This window comes from Lepisma saccharinum, chromosome 14 (assembly GCF_977018435.1).
Source record: "Lepisma saccharinum chromosome 14, izLepSacc3.1, whole genome shotgun sequence".
Taxonomy (NCBI): domain Eukaryota; kingdom Metazoa; phylum Arthropoda; class Insecta; order Zygentoma; family Lepismatidae; genus Lepisma; species Lepisma saccharinum.
This window is the reverse complement of record NC_139242.1, coordinates 27,813,244-27,828,199: the sequence shown is the minus strand read 5'-3', so window position 1 is coordinate 27,828,199 and position 14,956 is coordinate 27,813,244. Positions and strand designations below refer to the sequence as shown.

Here is a 14,956-nt window from a genome sequence, read left to right as displayed (position 1 = left end):
TCATTAATATGTTGATTAGTTGGTAGAGTAGCCACTGTCTGAGTAAGTTGTTTGATCTCTGTCTGGATATTCTTGATATCTTCTGATTTCAATATGCGATTCACGGCTCTCTTAATATTTTTAAGTTAATGTGATGTAGGCAGATTTGCTACAGTATTCTGCAAAGATTCAAGTGCCAATTTCACATCATTTAATTCAGAATCATCAGCCACACTTCGCATAGCATCTTGGAGCAGGGCTATGTCTGCCTGAGTAGGTGTGGATTGTTGTAAAATTTCAAGCTTTGTTTGGATATCATCGATCAAGTGATGAAAATGAGATAGCTCAGATTCAGTGTTGAGGTTTTCAAGTTTCGTGATTTGTTGCTGGACACTGACAAGGGTGTCTACAATACCAGGCAGGCGAGATTCTAGAGTTTCTTGTACATTTGTCAGATCACTTTGTACTGCTGCTATGATATCTTCAAGGTGGGTTATGGTACTCTGAATTTTTCCAAAATCTTCATATGTTTCAAGTTGCAGCTTGATGTTGGCAACACTACGAGTTATAGCACTCAGAGCATCAGAAGATGGTAGGTTGTTCATAAAAGTTTCAAGTGTCTCAATTTTTTCTTTAACCTCAGCTATGGCATTGTTCAAGGGGTCCAGATTAGGTATCTGTAGTGATTGAATCTGTTCCTTTAGTGGAAATTACTAGATCAAAATCTTCTTGTGACTTTATGCTTTTGACAATTGTTTGGAGCTGTGTCTGGACATTATTAATCTGTTCTTCTAATTGTTGTTTCAATTGCTCAGAGTTGGTGGCCTGGGTCTTAAATTTGGCTTGAAGAGCTGCTACAGCCTCCTCTAAACTTTGAAAATTATCCAATGTAGCCAAATCAGTATATTTTTGAAGCAGCAATTTGAGTTCTGAGTCAATTTTAAGAAGAGGGTCCATGCATTGTGATTGTAAATTTGTAATTTCTAGTTGAAGACTGGCATTGAGTGTGGTTTGTAAAGCTTGTAAATCACTTCTTAATTTTTTGACTCTGACATCAAGCATCAGAATCTCATCACTGTGATCTTCATGCCTTGTATGGCCAAATATATCATTAGGCATTTTTGTTTTAGTGTTTATTTATTATAGAATATCTAATTCTTAATTCTATAAAAAAAAAGTATAAGCTTGTCATAGGATCCTGGGACCTCAATATATAAACAATCACCAGCAGAAACAGTATATACAGTGCCAGAAATCATGTTTGAGTGCTTTATCCTGTAAATATTCTTGCCTACTGAAACTTTGACATTACCCTCGGGGGTTGTAATAAATTGTAATTGACCACCTACAGGTAATTGGTAATGATTTAAATTATTGTTAAATATGTACAATGTTTTACCTGTTTCATCATCATCATCTGTAAGTATGCTGTTCAGATGAATAATTAACAAAGCACTTAGTTTAGATATCATAGATTGTATATCAGAAGAGGGTGCTGGTGTTGGCAGGTCCATAATAGCCTGTTTTTTGAACCCAAATAAGTTCATAGGCATGTTTATTTATTTCAAATCATGCTTTGTAATTGGGCATTGATTACCACTTTTCAAATTACAATGACCCCATGGTAGAGTATGTATGCCACATGACAAAATGCATCTCTTATCATCATGTGGGTCCAGAGCCACTTTTCTTACAACATTTGTAGTCAACAAGTGATCCACACTCTGAATTCTGCATTCTGATGTTCTAATTAAACTCTGGGATTTGAGACAATCTTCATAATTTTTAAACCAATTCCAATATCTCAGCCCCTACATAAATAGGCTTATCAAACTTAATCTTTGTTTTTTTCATATTAAAAAGTGCCATATCCTCATCATAAATTCTTCTATAATTGAAATTAGGCTTTGCAATCAATTTTTTGCTCAGGCTGGGGTCAGTAATTAATTTAACATCACTATGTTTTCTGACATTTTCTATGGTTTTGCCATACACTGAATTGACCATCAATTTAAACAAGGTCTTATCAAATTGGCTCATTGCAGATGTTCGAAGCTCTGTGTTTGTATCAATATATGGCTTCAACCATCTTGAGTGCCTGAACCTCAAAACTTTGCCAACTTTGGTCACTTGAACACCATGATCCATTAGGAACTGGAGGTTTTTATAATATATGACATAATCCTGTTTTGGCTCTAGAGTCATCATTAGCTTCTTTTGTTTAGAGCCAGGTGAACACTCAACCTCAGGAATTGGGGGCAGATCAGAAAATGTGTTGTGTAAATCATCAGAAATTGTCAGATCAACCTCTAAGAACAGGCCATAGTTACTGTCATCAAAATCCTTAAGATCTTCAATATTGAAATCTTCAACCCACTCAAGCCCTGCATATGGCAGTTTATCCATCATAGCATAACCATACAGGCTGTTGGCATCTACATACAGTATATAATTTGATGGCAGTGCTGGATCATAATTGAGAATATACTTGTTATTTGCTCTGGCATATCTCTGAGAACATTGCACCATGCCTCCTCTTATACATTGCTCCATAAACAGATACATATCTTGATCTTGGATCAGATCCAACTGCATTTTAGTGTTCAAAAACATTGCAGACCATGCTAGGCCTGGTGCACTGTAAAAATACATTGGATCCAGCTTATAATTTTCCATGGAAGATTTTCTAAATGCCTGAAGTATATCAGCTAAGAGAGTGACATCAAGTTTTAAATATGCCTTGTGATAATCACCAAATGTCTGGCATTTTAAATTGTTCCACATCAACTGGGCATGGTGATAATCATCATCAGTGATTCCAGATGCTCTGAGTTTGCTGTAGAACTCTTGTTGTGGTGGCAGAGCACACTCATCAAATTTAGAAAAATCTGTAACATAGTCATATGGATATACACCCTTCCGCCTAATTAATTTCAGGTCCTGATTTGGAAACATAGCACATGTGATTTTGAATTGATCATCAGATAATTGACTGGCCAGTGTAGCCAGGCTAGCGGACAGAATTCTGTAGGAATCAAGAAATCTTAAGTGAATGGGAACACCATTAATTTTAATTATCTTGCTAATAGCAATATATTTCTCATCATTTTCTGCTAAAATATTTAAATTCTGCTTGTCAAACCCCTCGTACCTGATCAGATGATGGAAATCATAATTGGATGCACCATGGCAAAATATACGGACAAATTTTGGTCTCTGGATCTTAATATTACAGCTATTACACAGGGCCATTTTGAATTTACCATCTGTATGAGAATGGTGTTTCGCCTTGATATTTGTATCTGAAAATTCAGAATCACATACCGGGCATTTTTCTGCATTGTTGAAATCTTCAATCTGATCCTTTGTTAAAGGCAACATGGGTTTTGATTTTAATAAGACATTAGATGCTATGTCATGGCACTCATTTTCTATTCTATGTGCAAATTTTTTGATGGCATCTGCTCCCATGTATAAATATTCTTTACTAACCACACCATCCTGTACAACAACATAATAAAAACTAGAAGTTCATGTAGCTGGTATGATGTAATTGAAGATTCATCAGGATCTGGGCTGCAGAATGCAAGGGGTTTGAGGTTTGATTCAAAATCACAGACTATATATGCTGGGTGTTCCAACAAGGCTTCAAATTTTTTGAATTTGGCATTTTCATTTGGGTTAGGCATAAGCATATGAACAGGTTTATGGTTGCCACAGTATTTTAAATGTTCAATTAACTTGTTTTTAGCAATTTCTGCATTCACTTCCCGAACCCCATTCACCATTTTTCTACCATCAAATACAGTCAAACATCTTCTGCACAACTTGAATATTGTATTGGATTTGCCTTGTTGTTTTCTGGCTAAAGCTTCAAGACTGTGTATCAGAGTGTAATGGTGTGTGTCATCCCCTTCAATTAAGAGCAGATCAATCGGAACAGCAGAATCATCATCAAGTGTACTGATTCTGAGAGGTGCTATCAAGCAATTGCCACGGCCAGTAGAACAAATAAATACATTAATAGATAATTGTTTACCATTGATATCCCTGGATTTTTTTTCAAATTTATCAATATTCTGAACAGACATTGGATATTCTAAGCCCTCCATAGCATCATCAAAATCATTTTCATGTTGTTTATAATAACTTATTCTCTCAGGATGCCTTAAAACTGGATACAAAACAGCTAAAATACACCACAGAAAACATTTCTCATCATTATTTTCTATGTTAACCACGGCTCTTTTGTGTTTAATATTGGCAGGTAATATCAGATATGTAGATCCTTGTAAAGGGCTGAATTCAGAAATATTAATATATAACTTGTGTGGAGATCCACATAGGCTCCATCCTGATTCTTTTGCTGCAAATTCAGAGTGTTTAATATTCAATTGATCTATCAAACTGCTTATTATTTTGTCTAAATTTGCATTTGAATATACAGCTACAGTTTCTGTTATGTGGGGCTGTGTAAATTTTGTGCCATTTGGCTTCTTATATTGTGTAAACAATTTGAGGGACAGCTTATAAGAGCCATTTTGTGCATTTAGAATTGCCTGCACATCAGAATTTACACTGTTCAAAAAATTCTTAATGTCACACTTTTGCTCTGATACAAACCGGTAATCCCTAAGTTGGCCATTAAAACTGCTATGGATGGGTTCATAGCGTGGCTGCTTTGCCGGTCTAGCATTAACAGGTGTTTCAAGCTTCCTTTTCAGACCAGATGTAGATGGTTGTGGGGGCAATGTTGATGACTGTGCAGAACAAGTATCTATATGTTTATATGTGAAGTATTCCATGCTATATTTTCTATGGCATTTTGGGCATATTTTTGTGGGTGTTCTGCATTTGTCTGGATCACAATTCTTTTGGTGCCTAGCCCAATTGGGGCTGGATATATTCTTATTGCATTGATTACAATATTTTTGATTTGGCATTTTTGTTTTTGGTTTATTATATAAAATTTCTTGGGATTCAAATCAAAACTTTATGCTTAATAAAAAATATCAGTTGGGTTCAGCAGTGTGCTTTGTATATTTAGTGTGTGTGTGTGTGTGTAAGTGTGTTAATATTTTTGGCTTTGGTATTTATATAAAATTTCTTGGGGTTCAAATCAAAACTCTATACTTAATAAACCTATGACAGGTTGTAAAGCTGATAGCCTACATGCACAAAGGTAGAATAAGTACAGAAGCACTAAGCCACCACAAATGCATGTCTACACAGGCATGTCCTAGAAAAACAATAACCTAATACCATGTGTCATGTATAACAAACTGGGGCAGATATAAGCCTGACTCCAAATATGAGTGGATTACAACAAACAAGCAAGATGTGTCAAATATCAGACCTGTATGAGGAGCAATGCAACAACACATCTGTACTCCTCAGCCACTCTCACAATACTAACTGATATGTAATGCAAAAGCTCTTGCATCATAATTTGTTGCATAATATTGGGTAATAATTTGTTACACAACATGATGCAAGAGCTCTTGCCTTATAATTTGTTGCATAATATTGGATAATAATTTGTTGCACAACATGATGCAAGAGCTCTTGCCTTATAATTTGTTGCATAATATTGGATAATAATTTGTTGCACAACATGATGCAAGAGAAATAAACCAGAAGTAAACATGTGTGTGTGGGGGGGGGTGTAGGTGTGGGGGGGTGTGGGTGGCTTTTTGGCTTAGTTTTAGGTGTAGCCAAAAAAAATATCAAGAGGGGCATATTTTTGACAGGCTTATGGACAACAATCTGACAGATGTAGCTTTTGTAAGTGTAGGCAAATCAATCTGAGGGGGCTCATCATTTCACGGGAAATTCCCGAGGGCATTTTTCCAAAAATCTTGGGTAAGACAGAGTACCACATTTGAGCAATAAGCTCATATGCACATCTTGAGCTAATTTTAAGTGTAGCCAAATCTGCCTGAGGTGGGCTCATCATTTCTCGGGTTTATAATAGTACCAAACACACTACTACATGCCCAAAAGTGCATTGAGCTTCGAGAAGAGTACGTTGAGTAACTGTGAAATTTCATTATTCCCACTGCATTCTTTCTGTGTCAGGCCACAAACATTCCAGCACCACTAGTATTTACGAGCATGTAATTTTTAAAGAGGTCCACTTTTGTAACTTATTTGGCGAAATAACATCAGGAATTAAAATTCAAAATACTTTTGGATACACTGATACAACTGTATTGGCTGAGGTCCTTCAATATGCATATTAAGGAGATAACATACAACATACATACAGTTACAAAATTTGCTAATTTCTCAGAATGATAATTAATAACAAAGACACCTATGTTAGTTGTCATTTTACACAAGAACAGTTTTAAATTTGCTTCAGTTATTGATTGAAAGCAAACAGTGTAAAGAAGAAAAGAACATACTTCTACAAAGGAAATAAAACGTATACTCTGGCAGGATTGAATATAAGGGAGATTTCACATCAAAGCAAGAAGCGACACACGACACATGTTGCTTGAGGATTTTACCAATCGAACACAGACTTGCGAGGCCTGTCATGCCGCTACAGTGTGAAACATTATACTGCTGATTGGCTCGTTCGAAAGTGGCATGTGTCGGAAGTCACTCGTCGCTTCAGTGTGAATTCTCCCAAAGGAAGTCTAAAACACAAACCAGAAGAAAATTAGTGGCATTTTTCTACCTCCCTACAATAAGTTATTCAAATTAACCCAGCAGTAAAACATATTAATATACACATGAACTAAATGGTCAGTATACTGAATAAATCTGACAAAAAATTAGGACACAGTTACACAAAATTAATACTCGCAATTATCTTTTTACACATACACTACAACACCATTCCACATTACCAACTTTTAATAACAAGTAATCTGACAGTACAATACAATGTCGATTTCAGAGTGCAAAGTATGCTGCCAGATGTTAACAACAGCATTGACATGCTCGTGGAATTTTGAGGGAAGTCACTGTAACAGGAGAAAATGCTAAAAATGTGATGAGTTTATGGCCTTGAGTCTTTGGCATCCCATGTCACTGCTCTAGCAATATCTCCACTCTAATAACAATTTCCATGTTTAAATCTCTCTGCAAGTTTATATTTTTATTCCAGTGGCAGAGCCAGACAGAATGCCAAAAACCCAGGTCCAAGTCCTGTCTGAGTTACTACTTTAACACAACGCTCCAATACACTATTAGAGAAAACTGTCCAATACATTTACTCAATATGACAAATTAGTACTGTAAGAACAAAAATTAATACTCACCAATAAAAGGGTAAATGAATTGCAGAACAGAGAGTAAAACGAAACCAAATCGTCCAAACGAAGCTTCCATTAGGCCCTGATAAGAAAATGAACCACACAAATGTCCACCACGGACCATTAACACCAGGGAATAATCGGTGACAAGTGCAACAAGCAGCAGAAGGAGCAGACCCAGGCCAAAACCAGCTTGATGCAATGCATAAGGCATTCCTATAAGGAATACAAATTAGTAATTTCAACTGTCACACCTTAACTGTGAAAATTGTACACTTAATCAATTATCATACATTACATATACTTCTTGCATATTTCCGTTTTGTTCACAATATTCCAAGCATGGGAATCTAACAGGAGAGGGGTAAGGGAGCCCCTGTCACCCTTACTGGTCATGATCAGACTTTAAATGTCCATTTAAAAATATATACTTCCCAAGTGAAATTTGCAACGTCCACCCACGCAGTGCTCAGCTCCAAGGCGCAGGAGTACTGGTACTGGCTGCGTTCAACACGCTAAACACTGCAGTTGGAGGGTCGGCAAAAGTTACCCATGTGCTAACTGATTCAGTCGTAGTACAAGGACTCAGAAATATCGCAGGGCTTGCTAGGTGCAAAGAAAGACTAAACCAGGTTTATACATATATATGTAACAGTTTATTATAATCGTATCACAAAGATGTCCTTTAGCACACTTACTCAAGTGTCTTTACCTTTACCCTTAGCACTCACTTGCATCAACAAATTGAACAGTATAAATGACAATCAAAATGGCTAACAATCTCATGTCATAAACCTTCACACTGTACTCAGAATTTGAACTCCAGGCCTTTCTGCCTAGTACTTACTGATTTCAAAGAGTGCTTCTCGCTGAGCTAATTTTCAATTATTTTTTTTCATTTCACATTCCACTTTTCAGGTTTTTAACCTTTAATTCTCATGTCACAATATTTGATAACATTTACCAAAAAAAACAACGACCACGCAAGGTCTAATAATCAGCCAAGTTAATCCACGTAGAGGTGGACCCATTAACATTTATAGAATACAGCGACCACGTAGGGTCCAATAATAATAAGCGAAACTAATAACCATAGAGGTGGATCCGTTAACACATTTAAACATTTAGCATGCATTCTTCATCCATACCTTCTTAACAAATATAATTTTGCGACCTCGCAGGGTTGTTAAATGTGGCGACCACGCAGGGTCGTTACATACGCCCCTTCCTCGGGCAAAAATTTTGGTAGAAATTTAAAACTTACAATTTCTGGAAAAATTTTACTGGAAATATTAAAGATCAAACTGGTAAGAGTCTCTGTCTCTTCTACACTTCAGTCACTTGGTCCTCTTCTTCCCCTACTACTTCTCTTCTTCGCTCCGGAGAACATCTGTAAAGGCGAAGGTTTTCGAAGTTGACTCTGTCGACTGGGTTCTTGTTCGTCGGTATGGAGCACCTCTTCTTTATGTTGGATATGGCTATCGAAATCCACATCAAAAATCAGAATATCGTCTATGTACACTGTCAGATAACTTTCAGTTTCAGGTCCAAAAACTGTATGCATAACTGACACAAAGGTAGACACAGCATTAGATAAGCCGTAAGGCATCTTCAAGAATTCGTACTGGCGACCTTTGTACGAAAAAGCAGTGTATTTTCGGCATTCTGGTTTTAAAGGAATCTGTAAATAGCCTGAAGCTAGATCTAAACTCGAAAAATACTGGGCTTGTTTAAATCTCTGCAATGACTCATCAATAGGTGGCACTGAGCTTTTAGGAACAATCATAATAGCATTTAATAGTCGAAAATCCAGGCACGGTCTTACACTACCATCGGGCTTATCCACCACTAGTAATGGATTGAGATAGGGTGATACCGATGGTTGAATAATGTTCCAGCTTTTCCACAAGCTAAGTTCTTTTTCTAGAGCGGCCCTTTTCGAGAGCGGCACTGGATATGGAGGGCGATGAACTGGTTCGGTACTTTTTAAAAGGATCTCACATTCTGCACTTTCCATGGTACCGGGCTTCTCTGAGAACACTGCTATATATTGATTCAGCACTTGCAGCAACTCCTGTTTCTGGGAATCATTAAGAATGTCTATAGTTTCGACCTTCTCCTTGAGGTCTGTCGGTTTATACATCCACTCTTCGTCTCTTTCTTGGACCTTTTGGATGTACCGCACAATTTCAACATCCAGTGGATTCCCTACATCTTGATCCGGAGTTTTTCCAAAATACAATTTTACCGAGTTTCTTCTGAAATTTATCTCGGCCTCGTGCTGCTTCAAGAATGGCATGCCCAAAAGAAGATCTGTAACAAACCCTCTCAATATAAAAACTTCAGTACTGAACACCATACCTTCAATCTCCAGTTCCACACGTCTGCTGCCAAAGACACGCTTCCTATGGCTCCCAGAAAAATCCACCAATCTTATCTCTGGAACCTTCTGCACTTGAATACCTGGAATTTGTTCCTTTAACTTAGTCCAAACTTCATAACTTAAAATAGAGCATTCGCTCCCAGTATCTATTACACAAGTCACTGGTATATCTATTAACTTTGCAGCCACTGCTGGTGATTTATATCTAATCCTCGATTCCCTTGCGGATTTCAGTTCACTCTGTAATTTTACTTCTTCTGTTTCAGTTAGTTGAAAGTTAACCTTTAGTTCTTGGATAGTTGTATCAGGTCGCTCCTCCGAGGCCCCTTGCCTAAATGGGAACGAAGCACCTAGACAAGGATTTAGTTTGTTTGGCAGGATTGAGACCTTTGATTATGCAAGAAGTCCCGGGTTGTTTCTAGGGCTCCCTCCTGCTCAGAGGTCATAACTTTTCTGGAGGGTGACTGTCTTCCCCTTGGTCCCGATTCTCTAGGTGAGGATCGCCTAGGAGAATTAGGACTACTGCGTCCCTGATTGTTCCTCCTCCAATCGGGAAACCTGCGATCTGGCCCTCGATTTGGTCGATAAGATTCCCATCGACCATTCTGGTTATGGTTCAGCCCTCTGTTACGTCCAAATCTATTAAAATTCCGAGCGCTCCAAGAGTTTTCAGGTTTAGTGTCACCCTTGGTCTCAATGCTTCGCACTTTGAAATTCTTATGGGGAAGTTCTTTATCTTTGAAGTCCTCTTTATTTCTCCAGTAGTCGGGATCATCATATATTTCAAAGTCCTTGAGGAAACTGGTCAATTCGTCAACTGTTCGGGGAGAGTGCGCAAGGCAGAGATTTCGAGTTCTATAAGGTAACTGACCTATGATTAAATTCAGCACCTCGCTCTCGCTGAAGTTGTCACTTAGATTCCTATAGGCGGCGTAAATGCTCCAAGCGAAGCTCTCCATATTTTCATGTACTGGACGGGAATATCTTCTATTTCTTACAGCTGTTAATTGTCTCTGCTTAGCCTTCTCGGAGGCAAACTCTTCTTTAAACTTTATGCAGAAATCAGCATAGCTAACAAAACTGTCTATGTTACCTGCCAGCCAATGTTCAGCTTTACCTGTGAATACTCTAGGTAGCAATTCGAGTCTGTAATTGTCAGGCACTTGCATGAGCTCGAAGCTTACATTGAGCTCACGAAGATATTTCTCAGCTGACTGAGCTTCGATATCACCCTTGAACTTGGGGATGTGTGCGATGTCAGACATTCTAGGCATCTTAAATTCGGTTCTTCGCCGAGGAGATGTCCCGTCGGAACTATCTGCTTCTCTAGGCCGCTTACGCTTATCCGATTGAATGGTTCCCATATAGAAAGGATTCTGCACCACTCTAGGAGGTTCATAAGAGGCTGCTTCAGGATTCAGACTTCTATTTCGTTCAATGGAATCTGGGAGAACATCAGAAGGCACTCCCGGTTGTAGCTGCAACCGTTCAATTTTATCTTGCAGTTCGCCTACTCTTCTGACCATAGACCCAGTCTGCTCCTGTATTTCTTGCCGAAGAGATACCTCCAATTTCTGTGTCTCTCCGCGAAGAGAGTTCACCTTTTCGCCGGTTGCTTTAGCCATCGTTTCTGCAGCTACTTTCTGTTCTTGGACAGCCTTCTCCATAACTACAGTCTGCTCACTCAGAGTCTTTACTGCTGAACTTATGGTTTCTATAGATGCTTCTATCTGCTTAACTCTCTCTGGTTCTTCACTTCCATTTTCCGTCGTAGACTGAGCTACCAATTGCAGACAGACCTCTAAATTTTTCTTCATTTGTTCCTGCTCTTGCTCCATTTCACAACGCCAGACAGCTAAAGGTTCTAATTGTTCTTCCACTACTTTCACTACTTCCAGCTGACAAGAGATTCTAATTTTATCTAATTCCTCCCTAAGACTTTCTAACTGGTCTGTCTTATGTTGGGAGAACAGTGTTCGCATCTCTGTTCGGCTTCTTTCAGCTTCTTGCTGTCTCCTCTCTTCTTGACCTTGAACTAAGGCATGGAGAGTCTCTAATTCTCTTTCTCTCTTCTCTTCTGCTTCTCGTTTTTCCATTTCTCTCTTCTCTTCTAGAGACTCTATTAGCGACCTAAATTCTTGTGTCTCTAGTTTTCTTTTAGCTTCTTCTTCTGCTTTCTCTTTCTTTCTAGCTTTCTCTAATTGAGCCATATCTTTCTTTCTCTGCTTCTCCTCCTCCGCTTTTTCTTTCTTTCTCTCTTCTTTATCTCTCATCAGCCATTCTAATAACCAATGGTCTGATGGGGTCGTACTAGGAGCACTTGGTTCTTGTCCTAAAACCATCAAGGGTACCGATAAGCAAGTCTTGCATCTGGACTCTGCAGTGGAGACTGAGGTCTCTTCTTGCCCCTCACATTTCCAATGAAACTTCTGTAGACATTGGCAACACTGGAAAGACTCCCTCTCTCCTCCGGTATCCTCACAGCATCCGAACCCAGTTTCTTCATCTACGGTTTTCCTCCCTCTGCTTCTTAAGTTCATACTTGACGCATCCCTTTCCATTTTGGCACACCGTCTATGGTTTCTTCCACTACCGACACTATATCTTCACCTTCGTGAATTCTTTGGAAGAACACCAACACTGACACTTATGAGCCCTTTCTAGTCCTTGTAGCTAAAAGGCTCCCACTGGCTTGCTGGTTTCAGTCTTTACAATCTCTCGGGCCCCACGTTAAGACGCCAAAACTTTATGCAACGTCCACCCACGCAGTGCTCAGCTCCAAGGCGCAGGAGTACTGGTACTGGCTGCGTTCAACACGCTAAACACTGCAGTTGGAGGGTCGGCAAAAGTTACCCATATGTGCTAACTGATTCAGTCGTAGTACAAGGACTCAGAAATATCGCAGGGCTTGCTAGGTGCAAAGAAAGACTAAACCAGGTTTATACATATATATGTAACAGTTTATTATAATCGTATCACAAAGATGTCCTTTAGCACACTTACTCAAGTGTCTTTACCTTTACCCTTAGCACTCACTTGCATCAACAAATTGAACAGTATAAATGACAATCAAAATGGCTAACAATCTCATGTCATAAACCTTCACACTGTACTCAGAATTTGAACTCCAGGCCTTTCTGCCTAGTACTTACTGATTTCAAAGAGTGCTTCTCGCTGAGCTAATTTTCAATTATTTTTTTTCATTTCACATTCCACTTTTCAGGTTTTTAACCTTTAATTCTCATGTCACAATATTTGATAACATTTACCAAAAAAAACAACGACCACGCAAGGTCTAATAATCAGCCAAGTTAATCCACGTAGAGGTGGACCCATTAACATTTATAGAATACAGCGACCACGTAGGGTCCAATAATAATAAGCGAAACTAATAACCATAGAGGTGGATCCGTTAACACATTTAAACATTTAGCATGCATTCTTCATCCATACCTTCTTAACAAATATAATTTTGCGACCTCGCAGGGTTGTTAAATGTGGCGACCACGCAGGGTCGTTACAAATTTCATTTCAGTCACAGTAATTATGCATTAGTTAGTGTAAAGGACTGATAATTACAAGTAAGACTGGTGCACATCTTTGCAGGATTAGGATGCCAAACTCAATGACTGCTGTGGAGAAGAAATGACTTGCTTTCCAGCAAATAATTACAATATATTATATTATATCGCCAATCTTTGTAATAACAGTAAAGAAGGATTTGGGAGTGTCATAAACAAATTTAAATATAACAATCAACATTACAATTTTCAATGGACAAAACACCACTAATAACATTTAAAAATCAAAAATATCATCTATGAGAATGCAACTTTGTGTAAATCACTTGATGATTATTTGACAAAATAATTTGTAATGAAAGAGTACAGAGTGATCACAAAGTCCCATTACCCCCTATGTATTACATAGATGTTAATGAATTGTTGTTTCTTATTGTTGCAGGATCTACATCTAAATCATGGCTGATGAGTCCACTTACACCATGGAGGAACGGATCGTCATGAGCACGTGGGCTCACAAACGACCCCATACAGGAAAATCAATGAGAGATATTCAGCATGATTTCACTGTAAGGTTTCAGAAACCTTCCCCACCAAAACCAACAATTTTACGATGGGAGAAACAGCTCTTTGCAACTGGTTGCATAAAAGATAAGCCTCGCCCAGGATGACCATCAACGCGACTGGAAACGTGTGTGGAGGCTGCAGCGTCTGTCGAACGTTTGCCAAAAAAGTCCATTCGTAAGGGGTCACAGGAATTGGGAGTTCCATACTCGACATTACACAAACATATGAAGAAGGATTTGAAGTTAAAGGCATTTAAACCTTCGATTGTACACAAATTGAGTGATAATGACATGCAAAAATGTTATTAGGCTTTACAACTCTTCCTTCAAGGGGTAAAGTGTTTTTCTCGGACGAGTGTGCGATATATCGCAGTGCAAATGCGAGAAACATTTATTTCTGGAGTAAAGAAAACCCACATTTTTATGGAAGAACTTGAACACAACCCACCACGTGTCATGATCTGGGCTGCAATGTCTGCAACCCACTTGTGGGTCCATATTTCTTTGACGGTGCTGTGAATCAAATGTCGTATCTCACCATGTTACATGATTGGTTTATTCCACATCTGCAAGAACAGGGACTGCTCGGTCATGTATGGTTCCAGCAAGATGGAGCACCAGCCCATTATGCTATTGCCGTGAGGGAATATCTCAATGAGGTATTTCCTGATACATGGATTGGACGTGGTTCTGTCCATTTGCCTGCTCCTTTGGGGTGGCCACCCCGAAGTCCTGATCTGTCATCTTGCGACAATGCATTATGGGGGTTCATTAAACAGAAGGTTGCTGCCACACGTTACGAGACAGTTGACGAACTTAAGGATGCTGTTCGACGTGCATTTACTGCCATCACGCCAGCAATGATGAGGAGAATTTTCCATCGTACATGGCGGAGAATCATACTCTGTTATGAAAACGATGGTGTACACACAGACACTCTGGACTAAATCATAACGAATAGTCACACTACCTCCAAGTTGTCCTCTGCCATGATCTCACATTAATACAATGTGACCATCTATGACGATGTGGACATGCGATAGGGATTAATGGGACTTTGTGATCACTCTGTACAATGAGCTAGAAGTATAAATAATCACATCATGGCACCATATGTAAGATATGAGATGTCTTATATAGGCCTACAATAAGTATGAATTTGTGTTTTCTGATCAGTGCTTGAAGCGAGAGGGTATGTGGGGGTATGCTATCCCCTAGTTAACAAAATTTTTAAAAAGCATC

At 38.7% G+C, this 14,956-nt stretch overlaps 1 protein-coding gene across 3 annotated transcripts in view; it reads right to left on the bottom strand.

The window, feature by feature from the left end:
* Positions 1–14,956, bottom strand: part of LOC145998758 (putative sodium-coupled neutral amino acid transporter 11) — a 64,243-nt gene that overhangs the window by 32,067 nt on the left and 17,220 nt on the right. For all 3 annotated transcript variants that reach the window (XM_083135315.1, XM_083135314.1, XM_083135316.1), the window contains exon 4: positions 7,251–7,460. In XM_083135315.1, the coding sequence (XP_082991441.1) occupies positions 7,251–7,460 (210 nt within the window). The remainder of the gene's footprint in view (positions 1–7,250; positions 7,461–14,956) is intronic.